We start from the raw sequence: 17,103 nt of genomic DNA, 5'->3' as shown, positions 1-17,103 counted from the left end.
CCCACCCTGGAGTGCTTTAATAGGGGAGTGACTTCATCTGAGGTACATTTTACAAAGATCACGTGGCTTCTGAGTGGCTTGTGGGCCAATGGGGATGGCTGTAGGGCTGGTCAGTATCCCACTGCAGTGGTCCAAGTGAGGGATGATGGTGGCTTGGATGAGGCCAGTGGTGATGGAGATGGGGAGAAACGTATGGATTCAAAAATGTGTTACAGAGACAGAGTTGGCAGGCTTTCCCCAAGGACTGGACCTGGGGGGTAAAAGATGGAAAAGATTCATTTGTTTTTTTAAGAGGTTTTATTTATTTATTTGTTTTAGAAAGAGAGAGGAAGGGAGGGAGAAGGAAAAGGAGAGAAACATGTGTGTTTGCCTCTCACGTGGCCCCCACTAGGGACCTGGCCCACAAGCCAGGCATGTGCCCTAGGCTGGAAATCAAACCAGTGACCCTTTGGTTCGCAGCCCACACTCAATCCACTGAGCTACACCAGCTAGGGCCTCACCTGTTTTTTACTGGAGAGCCTGGGTGGATGATGGTGCTTTGATAGGTGTGCGAAGCCTGAGGGAGGAGGAATTTGGAGGAGGAACCAAGAATTGTTTTGGATATGGTGAGTTTGTGATGCCTTTTGGACACTGAGGTGGGGATGTCCAGGAGATAATTAGAAAAGTACATCTGAGGCTGAGGGGAGAGGTCAAGGCTGAGGACATGGATGTTCATATTTGGGAGTCATAGAGATGACCTTTAGCCCCAGGGCACTGGCTGAGGAGGGAGGGTGGATGAAGGCTGAGCTCTAGGATATACTTAGGGTAGGCAGCAGAGTAGGAAAATCCAGCTACAAAAGCCAAGGGGAGCCAATGAGGCAGGACAACCCAAAGAGTGTGCAGGTCACAGATGCTGTGAGGAAAATTGTTTCAAGATGGTGGGTTCAGCTGGGTTCCCCACTGCTGAGAGATCAAGAGCATAAAGACAGAAGTGACCATTTGTTCTGGCCCTACGGAGGCCGTCTGGGGACTTTGATCTGCTGAGGCCCTGAGCAGTCTCAGCTGAGAGGTGAGGACAAACCCGAGGGACAGTGGGGTGAGAATTCAAGGCAAGAAAAGGAGACAGTGAGGGTGGACAGTGATTTTGAGGTAATGCTGTGAAGGGGAGCAGAGAATGGCTTGGTAATCAGAGGGGGAGTTAGGGGAACTTTTACAGAAAGAAAGGTGATGGTTCTGTGCTTCAGGGACGACCTAGTGGAGGGGGCGGATTGAAGAAGCCAATAACTACAGGAAACAAAGTCACTGAGTGGAGGGAAGATGGGGAGACCCAGACAGAAGGTGGGTTGGCCATCGGTGGGCTGGGAGCCAGGACTCTCCCTCCAGCGAAGCTCCAGAAAGAAGGCTCTTAGATTGGGCAGTGGGAAGATGAGGGACTCCTTTTTCTTTTCTTTTTTTAAATAAAGTTTTCTATTTTTAAAAGATTTTATTTATTTATTTTTAGAGAGGGAAGGGGGAGAGAGAGAGAGAGAGAGAGAGAGAGAGAGAGAGAGAGAGAGAGAGATCAGTATGCGCTTGCTGGGGGCTGTGGCCTGCAACCTAGGCATGTGCCTTGACTGGGAATCAAACCTGCAATGCCTGGTTGGCAGCCTGAGCTCAATCCACTGAGCTACACCAGCCAGGGCAGGTACTCCTTTTTCATTGGCTGCCTCTCCTCTGCCCCCCCCCCCCCATTACATGGATCGAGGGGATTCACTGAGAGTGAAGGGGACCCAGAGTGTGGGAACTTGAGGAAGTGATGGGATGCAGTCATTTTGGAGGGTGGGAAAGGGAACGTCCTGGGGTAATGGAAGCTTTCCAGGTGCTGCCCACTGGCCATCTGTGGGGTGAATTTAAAACAAGTTTCTTGGCACGGTACAGGTTCTGTTTGTTTGTTTTCCCAGCAACATCTAGTTGTTAGGGTGAGGTATGAAATGCCGGGTTAGGCCAGGGCTGGGGCTTTGGCAGGTCAGTTGAGGGAGGGAGAGGGCTCGCAGGAGTTAAGGGTGACGATGGTGACGGCCCTGGAAGTGGAAGCTGCTGAACAGGGAAGTGAAGGCATGGGGAGTGACGACCAGGGATGGCCAGGTGGGCTCAGGGGGTTGGGGGTCCCCAGGTTGAAGATGAAGTTTCATGAGGGAGTTCCAGATGGGGGAGCAGAGTGCGGGGGAGCTGTTGTCAGAAAGGGGAACGCTTTAAGTCAAAATTTCAAAGGTGGTGCTGGTGCCGGTGATGACTACACTGGAGTGACAGCTGGGATGGAGAAGGACACTCTTCTGGGAGAGGTGGAGGAAGCATGCAGGAAAGAGACTGTGTTGAGCGTAGGGTCTCAGGTGAATGAAGACCCCTGGGAGGCCCACTGAAGACATGGGCAAGGAGGACCCATGCATGGTGGGGTCTGAAGCCATGAGGTCCCCGGGAACTGGGGTTTTGAAAGACAAGGAAGGGAATTGTTTTGAGGAGGCAATGGGGAGCAAAAAAGACACCCGTCAAGCTCCTGGCTCCTGAGAAACGAGGGGTGGGGGCAGAAAACAAAGCAAGCAACATCCTGCTGAAAGTTTGCTGGGGAAGCCATGTCATTGAGTGATGTCAGGTTCATTTGGTGCTGAAGGATGTAAAGGATGTGAAGGGGAAGAATGTAAGAGTGGAGGGAGTTTGGTGCTGGTAGGTGGTGGGTCTCAGGGGGTCGAGGGCAGGAAATGGGGCCAGACTGGGGGAGGTAGAGAGTAGGATGAGAGGATGAGGTTCTAGGGGGTTCTGGTGGCTGTGGTTGGGGGGATGGGGGTGTGAGGGAGGATGGGATGGGTTCTGGTTGTCTCCTAGGGGAAAATCCAGAAACTAGTCATGATTGGCAGTCTCCAAGATGGCCCCCCAAAAAGCCTTGCCTCCTAGTGGTCATGCCTTTGTGTAGTCCCTGCCCCCAGTGAATCAGGGCTGCGTGACCAATAGCTTGTGGTGGAGGTATTGGCCAGCGGCTCACAAGGTGAGGTCATAAAAGGCGGTGCAGTGTTTGTCTTGGTCCCCTGGATTGCTCACACTGCGAGGAGCGAGTTGCAATGCCACGAGGTCACTCCCTCCGCTCTGCAGAAAGGCTGCGTTAAGAGGAACAAGGCCTCTCACCAACAGCCAGCACCAACTCGCCAGCTGTGGGAGTGAGCCATTTTGTAGGTGGACCGTCCTTATTTTAGGAATTTCGTAGCTTTAGCTCTTAAATGTAAAGCTTGGATCCATTTTGAGTTCTTTTTTGTGGATGCTGTGAGGTATGGGTCCCACTTCATGATTTTGTGCGTGGCTGTCTGGTTATCGCAGCCCCATTTGCTGGAGAGACTATTCCTTCCCCTTCTCCACAGTCTGCTCTCTTGGGCAGCTGTGAGGCCCTCTCCCTCCAGTGGCCTGGTGGTGGGATAGCCTCACAGGGAGCCGGCAGCCAGGGACTCCCTCTTCTCTCTGGGAGCGTGAGGTTACAGCAGCAGCATGGGACCCTGCAGAGAGCTGAGACTGGAACCCGAGTCTCGTGTTCCCTGGGTTTCCAGATTCTTCCATAGGAGTGATGACACAAGTTATGTCTGCCTATGACTTCCAGTTATGCTCAGGTCCATGAGGAAGACAACTGTGTCTGTTTGTATGAGTCTAGCTTGTCCCCTGGAAATAAATTGCCCTAAATAGCGAGAGCGTCAGGGCCTCGGGCTTGGTCGGTGGAGGGCAGAGTGAGGCCCCGTGTAGCTCCAGCCCCCACCAGGTTGTGCTCTGCTCTTCAGACCACACCCATGCCACAGGGGGAAAAAGCTGCACACAGGACCCCAGGAACAGCCTCCCTAGGTTCCCAGGAGACACCAGAAGCCCCACGGAGACATGCCACTGTGGGCGGAGAGCACCTAGGTGCTCTGTAATTGGGACAGCATCTGTGTGCTGGGAAGGCTCCCTCTGCATGGTCCCAAAAGATGTTTGTGGGGTCATATTTTCCAAAGGGGATAGAGTTCTCACTATTCAGCTGGTAAAGGCTAGAGGGACTGGAATACCTTCGCTGAAATCAAGAGTCACTATTACTCCCAGGCTGGTGCGGCTGGTGGCCTGAGAAGCAAGGGCCATCTGTCTTCTCACTCTGGTCAAGGCAGGCCAGTGCTGGGGAGGCAGAGAGAGCTCACACATTGCTTTTCCCTTCGATGGCTGCTGACCAGTGGGGAAGACGAAAATGTCAGTTCTGAGCAGTGAGCCCCATGATGAAGACAGCACTCAGCAGGTATGCAGGCCTCCCGGGGGAGGTGAATTCTGAGTGGCATTTAAAAGCACCAGTAGAAGGTGGCTTCGTGAAGATGAAGGGGTGGGTTTTGAAAGCTCAGGGAGCTGTGAGAGCCAGGCATCCTGGGAGTGAGAACATCCTCTTCCTCCTTGTCACCCACCTCTGCCCACTTTTTCTTTCTTTCTACCGTTCTTCATTGCCTTGTCTTTTCCCATCTTCCCTGTATTCCATTTGCCAGCCTTCCTCATCCGTACCCCTTCCCTAGCCCAGGCCCATACATGACTCAGCAGGGCTAGGTCCTGTTAATGGCGGTCCCTGTATCCATCGATGCCAAGGGAAAGGAGACTTTTGTGAAACTGCTCCCAAATCCGGGGAGCCCAGGTGAGGGGGGAGTGAGCCTCTGAAGGCACCTAGGCCTAGCTTCTGTGAGTAGCTGCGCCCGTGGCACCCACAACCCTGACCCCTGTGGCCGTAGGCTGTGCACACGGTCATGCTCATTTCGTTTTGTTTCATAACATTGTTGTGTGTGTGTGTGTGATGATAGAACTGTACGTGCTACTTCTTTTTTTATATTATCACGTAAGTGATACACTGCAGAAAAATTATACATAAGTTCATACAAAAAACAGAAAGGTAGCATTGTAAAATGGGTAGGAGCAGCATATGCAGAGCGGGGGGGGGGCAGTTATTTAGCCTTTTTGTGCCTCGGTTTCCTCAGCACATGGTAAGTGCAATGTTAGTATTTGCTATTATTATTACCAGCAATCAAAGAAAGAAGAAAAGAAAAGAAATAGAAAAATGACCCATAATTCTGTGGTCCTGAGGTAAGTGCTGCTGTAAGCTCTTAGGGATGGACCCCCTCACACTTTGTCCCATGTGCATGCTCTATAAATACAGGGTGGGGCAAGAGGAGGTCGACAGTGTGAGTACCTGAAACTCTGCGTTTAGTCTTGTGTCATTGTTTATTAATTATTATACTATTTTCCACACGAACAATTGTAAGCCCACTTTTGCCACTCCCTGTGTGATCGGTTCCACAATGTGGTGTGCAGTGTGGTCGTGACTCTTATTTTCCCAGTTAATCACTTATGCTTGCGCTTGTCTTATGAGTAAGGAAACCGGGATCTTGAGACTGCCCTGAATTATCCAGGAACTTGGAGGGCTTACACTGTGCCTGGAGCAGTTCATGACTGAGCTGTTACTTCTTATGGACACATGGTGTCGCTGTTGAAGCCTAGTGCCCACCGGTCCCCAGCGCACACTGGTGAAGGATTTTCGTGAAGGATGTTAGGTCTTTTTGAGAGTGTGATGAACTCGGCTCCCCTGCACCGCCACCGCCTCCTCCCCACCCACTGCCCTGAGAGCCTGAGCTTGCCACGAGCTTGCCACTCTCAGTGTTCGGCATTTCTCTTTCCTGCAGATTGCCCGCTAGCTAGGGCGCTCTGGAATCCTGGGTTAGTCCTGAGTTCTGGCACCTGAGGCCTCCTAGATCCACCCAGAACCTCAATTTTTCCTTTCCTCCTTAGCGACCCACACCAGCAGCTTGTTTAAACGCCCCAAACAAAAAGGGTCAATGACACCCCATACTCTGGAAATGTGGTTGCTCACTCACTCTTGTAGGGCAGGCCACTGCCTCAGGCATCTCCCGCGCTGAGGAGGTTAGCAATCTGCGGAAGATGCTTGCTCAGCCAGTGGCTGCTTTCCTCCCCCTTCTTCCTCGCTAACAGAGGCAGCCTCCCAGGTGCCCACCTTCCCAGCTCTCTGTCTGTGCAGCTGGGGCACGGACATGAGACTCAGACCTGGCCAGTAAGTCCTGAGGGAAGGCCAGCTGGGAATTTCTTGGAAAGATTTTCCTCCCTGATAAGTACACAAGAACACATCTAAGGGGAAGTCTCCTCCCTTCTCTTATGCGGGATGACAAGCCCCAGGACGAAGGCTGTGGTAGCCAGCCTGCAAGATGATCCCCAGTGAGCTTCATTGCCTAGTGTTCATGCCTTTGCGTGGTCCCTCCCACAGTGAATCGGGGCTGGCCTGGGGACCAATAGAATATAACAAAATGCAGACTTGGAAGGCTAGATCATGGAAGGTAGTGAAGTCTCTGCCTCTGTCCCTATCAGATGGCTTCCTCTGGAGGAAGCCAGCTACCACACCATGAGGACACTCAAGCGGCCCTGTGGAGAGGAACCAACAGCCAGCACCAACTCGCTAGCCATGTGAGTGAGCCACCTTGGAGAAGGACCCTCCAGCCCCAATCAGCCTAGAGGAGACTGCAGCCCCAGCTGACACCTCACTGCAGCCACAAGAGAACCTCTGAGCTAGAACATCCAATAAGCTGCTCCCAAATTCCTGACCCACTGCAACCACAAATGGTAAAAATGACTATGGCTGTTTAAAGTTGGGAGTTTGGGGGTGAGGGGCATTTTTATGCTGTAAAAGATAAGTAATCAAAGGTCAACACTGTAAAGAGCTCAGAAAGGAAAGATGGAAAATACCGGCATCTTCGATGATGTCCTAGTGCCTCTGGGTTAAGCAACCCTGAAGCCGCCTGCTCCCCGACTTCTCATGCATGGGGAGGGCTGCCCCTGCCCCTGCCCCTGCGTAGGCTGCTGTTGGGTCTTCTGTGGCTCGTCCTGTGACTTTCTGAAGAGTGATTCCTGGGTGATTTCCTCTTGCCTCTTACTCCTCCGGGGCTGAAAATTTTCTTTTGTTAAAAAAGAATGCAAATTTAAATTCTAATGGGAACCACCCCAGAAGGGCCTCCCTGAAAAGTAATCTCAAATGAACTTCTGTGTTCGTGGGTTCATAGGGGCAAGTAGCCAAGTGAATTGTGGTGGGCCAACTCATAAGTCTTTCTTGTATTTATTTTTATAATTTTTACCTAAAAGGGGCCACACTGGACATACCTTTTGTACACTCTTATTTGCACTTGGTCATCATATTCTGAACCCATTTCAGATCCACGTAGGCTACTTTGCACAGTACGAAGGATACTGAGGGTAATGGAACATACTCTGTGTGATACTCTGATGATGAATACCTGTATACATCTGCAGAGGTACCGTTATTTATTTGACCAATCCCATTAAACCTGAAATTCAGAATGTTGGCACATTTTTTATTTTATGATCACCACATTTACTCTTTTTAGCAGTGGTAAAATATGCACAACATAAAATTTACCCTTTTAACCATTTTAAACACAATTCAGTAGCACAAGTCATTTGCCTTGTTGTGCAGCTATCACTACTTTCCACCTCCAGAACTTTTTCATTTTCCCAAACCGAAACCCTGCACTCACTAAACATTAACCAGCACACTATTGCCACCCGTGCCAGCTCCCTATCCCTGGCAACCACCTTCCACTTTTGGTATCTGTGACCGTGACTACTCTAGACTACCCACATGTCACACAGTATTTGTCATCTTGTGTCCTGCTTACTTCACTTAGCATAATGTTCTCAGGGTTTATCTATGCTGTAGTGTGTGCCATGATTGCCTTCCTTTTTTAAGGCTGAATAACATTCTTTTGTATGGATGTATCACATTTTCCTCATTCATCCATCCATCCATTCATTCATTCATTCATAGGCATTTAAGTTCTTTTGGACTTTCTTAAAATCTCTCAAAGGTTCACAGACCCCAAACAAGTATCATCTGGCCTCGGTGTGCCCTGACCCTCTTGCTAAGCAGCCCCAAGCATGGCACTAGTGGCAGCCGGCCTCAGTCCACAGCTTAGCCTCTCCCAGCCACCTCCAAGCCCAACACAAGCGGCAGCCATCTCCAGATCACTTTCATACCTAGTTCATACTAGGTGGCCATGGGAAGACACATGTAGTGGCTGACCTTGGCCTGCAACTCCCAAGAGTCCCCCAAACCAATTCACCTGGTGGTCAGCTTCCGACCATACCAGAGCATCACCCAAACACCTCCAAATGACACACCAAAGGGCAGATTCAGTGGGTGTCAGAGTCCTGCTAAAGCGAATCCTATTCCGTGGGGTAAGACCCTGGACAACAGCTTCTCTGCTGTAGTCATGGCCAGTCCTTACAGCCAGTCAGCCTGAGGCTCAATCATTCCCATTGACAAGCCAACAGCAATCAAGGCTCGACTACCTGGAGCACCTGGAGTACTCAGCTCAGGTGACCAGGGAATCTGTGCCTCTGGGCCCCACAGGACACCTACAACTAAGACCAGGAGGTACAGCAGCTCCACCCTGTTTACATAGAAGCAAACACAGGGAGGCAGTCAAAATGAGGAGACAAAGAAACATGTCCCAAATGAAAGAAAAGAACAAAAGTCCAGAGAAAGAACTAAACAAAATGGAATGGAGACAAATGCATAGTTCAAAACATGGTTATGAGGATGCTCAGTGATCTCAGTGAGAGCTTAACAGAGAGATAGGAAACGTGAAAATGCAGGTAGAAAATACGAGGCCTGACCAGAAAGTATCCACCCATATAATATGAAAAATTGAGACATTTATTGAAGAATATACAGGATCCAAGAAACATTGTATGTAGGACAATGACACCTTGGTTCCCTTCAAAGTAGGCACCTTGGGAACTCACACAGTTCTCCCAATTGCCATCAGCTGCCCCATCGTATTTTCCTGAATCTCACTGAGGGTCTGAAATCTCTTCTCTTTTAAAGGTGATTTTAGTTTTGGGAAAAGCCAGAAGTCACAGAGTGCCAAATCTGGGCTGTAGAGGGGCTGAGTCACCCGGGCAATTTGATGTTTCACCAGAAAATTCTGTACAAGACATGATGCATGAGCGGGTGTGTTGTCGTGATGAAGCTGCCAGTCACCAGCTGCTCATAGCTGCAGCCTTCTGAATCATCCGAATAGTCTCTGCAGAGGAGTGTTCAAGCTTAATACAAAATTGATGCAGATTCATTGCTCTGCCTGGTCTGTCATTTTGAATGCAACAGCCACCCAGTACACATGCCCACTCAATGGCATTTACTGCCCCCACAGACTATTACATGAAGTCATCACTATTCACACATGCACATTCCAGTCCATTCTTAGCTGCCAGGTTACACTAATGTCATGCACACTGTTCTTGTTGTATTAAGAATGGCTGGACTTTTTATGGACAGACCTCATATACAAAAGAACCAGTCAGAAATGAAGAATTCATTAAAGGAAATCAATAGATTAGATGAAACAGAGCATCAAATCAGCAATTTGGAAGACAAGATAGCAGAACACACCCAATCAGAACAGAAAAAAATAGAATCTAAAGAAATGAGGATAGTTGAGTGGACCAACATTCAATCATAGGGGTACTAGAAGGAGAAGGGAGAGAGCAAGGAATTGAAAACTTGTTAGAAGATATAATGATGGAAAACTTCCCTAACCTGGTGAAAGAAATAGATATACAAACCTAGGAAGTGCAGAGAATCCCAAACAAGATGAACCCAAAGAGGCTCACACCAAGACACATTATAATTAAAATGCCAAGGGCTAAAGACAAAGAGAGAATCTTAAAAGCAGCAAGAGCCCTGACTCATGTGGCTCAGTTAGTTGGGTTTCACCTCACAGGGTGAAGGGTTGCCAGTTCGATTCCAGGTCAGATCCCATGCCTGGGTTGTGGGTTCAGCCCTGGTTGTGATATTTGAGAGAGGCAATTGATCGATGTTTCTCTCTCACATTGACATTTCTCTCCCTTTCTTTCTCCTTCCCTTGCCTTCTCTCTAAAAATAAATAAATAAATAAATAAAATCTTTTTTAAAAAGGAGCAAGAAAAAGGTAGTTACCTACAAGGGAGCTACTATAAGACTGTCAGCTGATTTCTCAACAGAAACTTTGAATGCCAGAAGGGATTGGCATGAAATAAATATTCAAAGTGATGAAAAGCAAGGACCTACAAGTAGCAAGGTTATCATTTAGATATTTACTTTTTTAAGATTATTTATTTATTTATTTTTAGAGAGGGGAAGGGAGAAAGAGAGGGACAGAAACATCAGTGTGTGGTTGCCTCTCACGTGCCCTCCACCGAGGACCTGGCCCACAACCCAGGCATGTGCCCTGACTGGGAAGTGATCTGGAGACCCTTCGGTTCACAGGCGGGCACTCTATCCACTGAGCCACACCAGCCAGGGCAGGCTATCATTTAGAATTAGAAGACAGATAAAGAGCTTCCTGGACAAGAAAAGAACTAAAGGAGTTCATCACCACCAAAGCAGTATTACAAGAAATGTTAAAGAGCCTTCTTTAAGATAAAGAAAAAGAAAAAAGATAAAAATATGAACAATAAAATTGCAATAATGGCACATCTATCAACAATTACTTTAAATGCAAATGGATTAAATGCTTCAATCGAAAGAGACAGGTGGCTGAAGGGATAAGAGAACAAGACTTTTATGTGTGTCTACAAGAGACACACTTCAGATCAAAAGACACACAGACTGAAAGCAGAGGGATAGAAGAAGATATTTTTTTTAAAGATGGAAACAAATAAAAAAGCTGGGGGAATACTTGTACAACACAAAAGTAGATTTAAAAAATGTTTACTGACTTTTAGAGAAGAAGAGAGAGAAATATCGATTTGTTGTCCCATTTATTTATGCATTTATTTTTTTCATCTTGTATGTGCCCTGACTGGGGAATTGAACCCACACCTTTTGCGTATTGGGATGACACTCTAACCAACTGAGTTACTCGGCCAGGGCCAGACAAAATAGACTTTAAAACAAGAGCTATAACAAGAGACAAGGAAGGACCCAGAAATTCCACCACTGGGCATTTATCTGATAAAAGCTGAAACACTAATTCAAAAAGACACATTCATCCATTCACTGCAACAGTATTTACAATAGCCAAGATATGGAAACAACCTAAGTGTCCATCGATAGGTGAGCGGATAAAGAAGTGGTGCGTATATATGATGGAATATGACTTGGCCATAAAAAATATGAAACTTTGCCGTCTGCAACAGCATGGATAGACCTAGAGGGTATGGTGCTGAGTGAAATAAGTCAGAGAAAGAAAGACAAATGCTGAATGAATTCACTTATATATGGAATCCAAAAATAAAATAAATGAACAAATAATACAGAAACAAACTCATAGATACAAAGAACACATTGATGGTTGCCAGGTTGGGGGTGGGGTGGGGGATGGGTGGAAAGAAGGAAGGGATTGAGAAGTACAAATAGGCGGTTGCAGAATAGTCCCAGGGATGTAAAGTCCAGCACAGGGAATGTAGTCAGTAATATTGTAATAACTATGTATTGTGTCAGATGGGTGTCAGTTTATTGGAGTGACCATTTTGTAAGTTACATAAATGTCTAATTACTATGTTGTATACCTGAAAATATAATATTGTATGTTCACTGTAACTAAAAAATAAAAAAAAAATGTTAAAAATATTTCCTCCTAGATGTTTACCCATTGATGAGTTTTGCCCCAGGCTGTCTTCCTGCAGGCAGCCCTCCTTGTTTCTCCGGGTGGGGCATCAGGCAGGAGCAGGTGCCACTTTCACTTACAGTCCTGCCAGTGCTACCCTCCTGGCCAACACCCAGCCTTTCTGATTTGACCCAGGTTCAAGTCCCTCATTCACATCTCTTTTGTGGGCAGCCAGACCCTCCCATGGTGATCAGCCCTCTAGGAAACTCATCTCATTGCCTGTCCTGTGAAGCTTCTCTTCCTCACTGCAGCCACCGCAGCCTCTGCAGCCCCTGACTAGATCGAGGGGGCCATAGTGTTCAGTCACCCAGGGTGGGGCACGAGGGCAAGAGCCCTCTTCCCCTCGAGCAAGCCCTGGAGGCTGGGGATGGTGAAATCTCACCATTGAAGCTGTGGTGGGCTCAGCAGGAACCTGTGATAAGATGCTTAGCAGTTAGGGTAGCCGCTTTCAGATTGGGAAGCTGGGAGACCACAGGAAGTGACTCAATACAGAACTGACGCATCTTGGCCCCTGCGTGCCTCCTGGGACAGAAGCTTTGGGCCGGCAAGGTGCGGGACATGTCTGGGGAGTGCCAGGAGCCTGGGCCACAGGGGCTTCAAGGCGGGTTCCCAGGGTCAGGTGGGCACTCTGGGGCCTTGGGCTCAGGTCAGTGTCCCCATCCAACCACGCCTGTCCCCTGGAGCCTGCCCCGCTGGAGAGCTTATGTGGCTGCAGGGGTGCTGTGCTACACCAACCTCCTGAACTACATGAACTGGTTCATCATCGCAGGTGAGGAAGGGGACAGACATCCTGGGCAGCCCCTACCCATCCACCCACTGGTTGCCCTGCCACCATGGTGGCCTTCCGTCCAGCAAGCTTTCTTCTTGTGGAGCATATCCCTGCTGTCCTGCCAATCTCATTTCCCAGTCCAGCCCAATTTAGGAGTGTGCACATAGGTGTGGTGTATGGTGATAGGGGGGTGGATGAGGATGAGAGGGGAACTGAGCCTTCAGGCAAAGATCTGGAGGCTCTGGGTGGAATGCCAGGGTGAGGCTGTGGAGGACAGGGCAGCCTGGCCCAGCTCCCAAGCAAGAAACAGTTTGCTGGGTATTTGTGAGATAGCAGGCTGCGTGCAAACCTTGTACATTCTGCCTTCCTTCCTGTAGGCCCCAGGACTCAGTCTCCTCTGTCACTCACTCATTCACTTTTCACGTATTTATTCATTCATCCATTCATTCATTCAGGATTCAACCTTTCCTCTATCACTAATTCATTCAAGATCAACTGAGCACTAACTATAGGCAGGGCCTTCTGAGTGGACCTTGTGGACCCAGGGGAGGGGAAGCCCATCTGGTAGTTTCTGAACTCAGGAATGACCATCTCACAGGGAGGAGGGAGAAGTTCATTAGCAAGATTCCTGCAAGGCAGGGTGATGCAGCCAGATGAGGGAGGTACCAACTGGTCTGAGGAGCTCAGAGGTGGCACCTGTAGTTGCTGGGCATCCCTGAGACCAGGATACTGAGTCATCAGTTACCAGCGCAGCACACTGGAGAGTGGCTGTGGAATGAAAGGGAATCAGGGGTTGCAGACAGCCCCAGACCCAGCATCTGCTTTTGATGAGCTCAGTGGGACACAGAACACGTGAACAAGTAGCTCTAAGACAGGGAGAGTGGGGTGAGAGTCAGCTGAGCAGCCCGGGATCAATGACTGAGGGTTCTGGTAGAATCACAGGGGAGGGAGTATTTGATTTGGGCCTTTGAAGGCTGTGAAAATTGGCAAGGTGGGGAAGGGGTGAGGCAAGAGCATTCAGACAGAGGAGTCAGCATGCGCCAGGGCACACAGAGCCAAAGGCTATGCTCTGATCAGGTATGGTGAGAGGGGAGAAAGCAGGAAATTTTTCTAAAAAGGGGTTTGGGGCCAGATCATAGGGGTTTTTTTTGGTGCCAGACTAAAAGCCTGGCCTTTCTGCTGAAACAATGGAACAGGCCAGGAAAATGGGGAGGTGGGAAAATGTTCTGAAGTGGGGGGGTCTATAATCGCGTTTGAGGTATATGATGGAAGCACAGTGAAACAGGAGGTCAATACAGAGGCAGCTGCAGTGGGCCAGGCCAAAGCTGAGGAGGCCTGAATAGGAGTGTGGGAAGGGTATATGAAGAGCAGGGGATGGGCAGGGCACAGGTGACAGCAGGGTGATTGTGGGTGTAGAGCTCTTTGAGCCCCACAGGCTCAGGTCCCTGCTCTCACCGCCACTTGTCCTGAGAAGCCTTTGGCTGAACCGTCAGGCCCTGAGCTCTGCCTGCGTGAGGCCCCTTCCGTGTTGGGACTTCCCCTGGCTGTGAGGGAAGCAAGGCCATTATTGGGATGAAGAAGTGAAACCAAAGAGAGTGTGTAGGGACAGATGGGGGACTGCAGGCAAGTCTCCCGGTGACTGGGGGTCTCCCGTGGGAAGCCGGAGTGACAGCTTACAGGTAAAGAATGAGGCTGCGCCCAAGCCCCCAGAGCACCCCAGCCCTGGGGGCAGACTGGGTGTGGGGGTGGGTCCTCATCCCAAAAGTGGAAGATGAGTGTGGTTAGAGAGAATTTTCATCTAGCTATTTATTTTGCTTATCTGCTTGTCTGTTTTTTCCCTTCAATGAATATGTCTTATTCATGTAATTAAACACATTAAAAGGGAAGGAAAGGACATGCACGTTGGTATGCCTAGATGCTGTGGCAACTGGGCCCAAAGTAAACATCTGAACAAAAACCTTACTTTGTTTCTCTGATTCTTTGGTTTTTTCCTCACCTGCTGACAGGTCTTGGAGGTGTGGATGAGGGAGGGGGTTTTATCCCTCTCCCCCCACCTCGTGGGCGATTCTGCAGGGCCCCGCTGGGGCACTTCTGCCCTTCTGCGACACTGGGCAGGAAGGCAGACTACCTCTGGCTGGGATTCTGGTTCTAGCTCCTCCATTTCCCGCTGTGCAGCCATGGCTGGCTGGAGCCTTTGTCTCCTCATCTGTGTCATAGAGACAATGACAGTCCCCACCTCTAAGGGAAACACTGTAGTGTCAGCTCAGGGTCTGGCCCTCGGGCATCTCATAATTCAATGAGAGTAGTGATCACCTTTATCATGGCAGGGCCAGAGCCTCACAGCTCAGATAAGCAGGTGCCTACGACCTGACTAAGTTTTTCTAAAATACACCAAAGGGCTGAGGGGATTTCAGAGAGCAGGACCTGGCGTTGGGAGGCCTGATTCTTCTCTGTGTTAGGCTGAGCACGCATTGCACCGGCCCGTGGCCTAGTGAGGTCTTAGAAGGGCTTCAGAGACCTGGCTAGTGCAGAGCAAGCACGTACCACCTTCAGGGAGTCAAGGTCAAGGTCAGGCCTAAATAGAACCTATCTCTGAAGCTTTCATGTACACTCTCATGTCTGTGCTCATGCCCCCGGAAGAACATGTGGGGCCATGTGTGCAGGTCAAGGCACACACGTCTTTGTATGTATATGCTCATGCATGTATATGATGTCTATGAGCACCTGGAGTTTGTACACTAGCAGGGCTGCTGTGTAGCACAATCCCAGGGACTTCCATTTACACTGTAGTCTAATTGAATGGCTGTGCATTGTGCAGCAACAGGGAGCTGCCAGTCACTCTGACTAGGATGTGAATGGCAGTCCTGCATACATGCATTTGCATGCATGCCTGTGGGTGTGTCTTTATATGTACACTTCAGTGTATATGTGTATGTATGTGTGTCTGGCTGTATGTGTGTGTGTGTGTCTGTATGTATGTGTGAGGCTGGGCTTACACGTCTGTGAGTACAGGCTCCTGTGTGTACGTATATCTAAGCCTCTATCAGTGTATATTCCTGGGCATTCCTGTTTGTATGTATGTATGTGGATCAGCATGTCTGTGTCTGCATGACTATGTCATTTCCTGGGAGTGAATGTCATGTGTGAATGTGTGTGTACAAGTCAGGGCCTTTGGGATGCATGTTTCTGCATGTGTTTGATGTACACACATCTCTCTATGTGCCTGTGATTTGTGTGCATGTGTAGGAGCGGGGGAAAGATCAGTGGGCTCGGGTGCCATGCCTGTCCTGTGCTGTGCAGCTGTGGTCCTGTCCCAAATGTAGTGGTGGTGGCTTTAGAGGCCCAGTGGGCTACTTCCTGTTTCTTGAGTGCTGTCTGTCTGTCCACAGGAGTGCTGTTGGATGTACAGAAGTTTTTTCACATCAGTGACAGCAGTGTTGGTTTGCTTCAGACGGGTAAGGAGTGAGCCCTGGCCCTGGAGCTGGGGTCCTGGCCTCACACTGGGCTGGGGTCTTCTGGCAGGTCCTGTTCTGTGCCCAGCTACAGCTGCTGGGGAACAGGAGCCAGGCTGAGCCACCCTAAGTCCCCCAGCAGAGGAAGGGGCACTGTACACGGTGGCGACGGGTGTGAGGAGAGTCCAGGTAACAGGAGATTGCATGGGCTGAGACCTCATGCTTCAACAGCCCCTTGGTGCTGCCCAAAGAGCAGGAGAGCTGGGGCTGGGAAGGGCTCCTGGGCTTCTGACCACGGCTGTGGAGTTGGCCACTCACTCTTTCCTGTTGTTCAGCTCCTCTGGGCACCGGAGACTGGCAGGGGTTGAGAAATCCTGACATTTGCTTTCCTCTCGTGGACCTGAAAAATCTGACTGCTAGTTCACACAGACAGACCGAGACCCCCCCAACGTGGGCTCAGAGGAGGTCTGGGCTCACATGCACCTTCAGTCCAGCTTTGGGGAGCAGCCATATATCCTGTTCAAGGAGGGGGCAGTGGGTCCATGAACGCCTGGATGGTGACACATGTATTCACCCCCCGTATGTGTGCACACACTGTAATAACATAGATATATGTGTGTGAACACACCTGGCCGGTCACGAGCACATGCATGGTTCCTCTTCCTAATAGTCCACTATCTCAACCCTTAGAACAAGGCTCTCAAACTGGGGTACGAGGACCCCTGGGGAGACATGAGAACTTTCCAGGAGCTACAGCCCTGGGTGTAGAAACCTCCAGGGTGCCAGACAGAGGGGCTTGGCTTCAGCTGGGGAGGATGGGGAGCAAAGCAGACAGTCAGTAGAAACCCATTGGGGATGTTTTCTCCAGGCTGCAAACCCATGGCAAGATGCCAAGCCTTATCTAGCTGTCTTGCCGGTGTGTGACAGTCTGCTATTTATCTATGATTTAAAATTCAGAAGTGAGAAGGTTGTCTCCGGGACAGGTGTCAGCACAGTTATTTCAATAAAAAATGAAGCCAACATTTTAACATCTTTCTTACAGACAACCAGTCTGATTTGTCTGATTGATTTGACAAATAAGAACTGTTTTCTTTTAAATCCTCACCCGAGGACGTTTATTGGTTTGAGGGGTGGGGAGAGAGATGTGAGAGAGAAACACTGATCAGTTGCCTTCCCTACTTGCTCTGATTGGAGATCAAACCCACAACCTAGGTAT

General features: G+C 49.4%; 1 protein-coding gene across 2 annotated transcripts in view; it reads left to right on the top strand.

The window, feature by feature from the left end:
• Positions 1 to 12,218: 12,218 nt before the first annotated feature.
• Positions 12,219 to 17,103, top strand: part of SPNS3 (sphingolipid transporter 3 (putative)) — a 41,693-nt gene continuing 36,808 nt past the window's right edge. The window contains exons 1-2 of one of the 2 annotated variants that reach the window (XM_028534411.2): positions 12,219 to 12,435; positions 15,825 to 15,890. In XM_028534411.2, coding sequence (XP_028390212.1) covers positions 12,225 to 12,435; positions 15,825 to 15,890 — 277 coding nt within the window. In that variant the 5' untranslated portion in view covers positions 12,219 to 12,224. The remainder of the gene's footprint in view (positions 12,436 to 15,824; positions 15,891 to 17,103) is intronic. The other variant, XM_036033238.1, reaches the window with a different exon arrangement.

Source organism: Phyllostomus discolor, chromosome 8, assembly GCF_004126475.2.
Source record: "Phyllostomus discolor isolate MPI-MPIP mPhyDis1 chromosome 8, mPhyDis1.pri.v3, whole genome shotgun sequence".
NCBI lineage: Eukaryota > Metazoa > Chordata > Mammalia > Chiroptera > Phyllostomidae > Phyllostomus > Phyllostomus discolor.
Note: the sequence above shows the minus strand (reverse complement) of the source record. Positions and strands in the feature narration are given on the sequence as shown.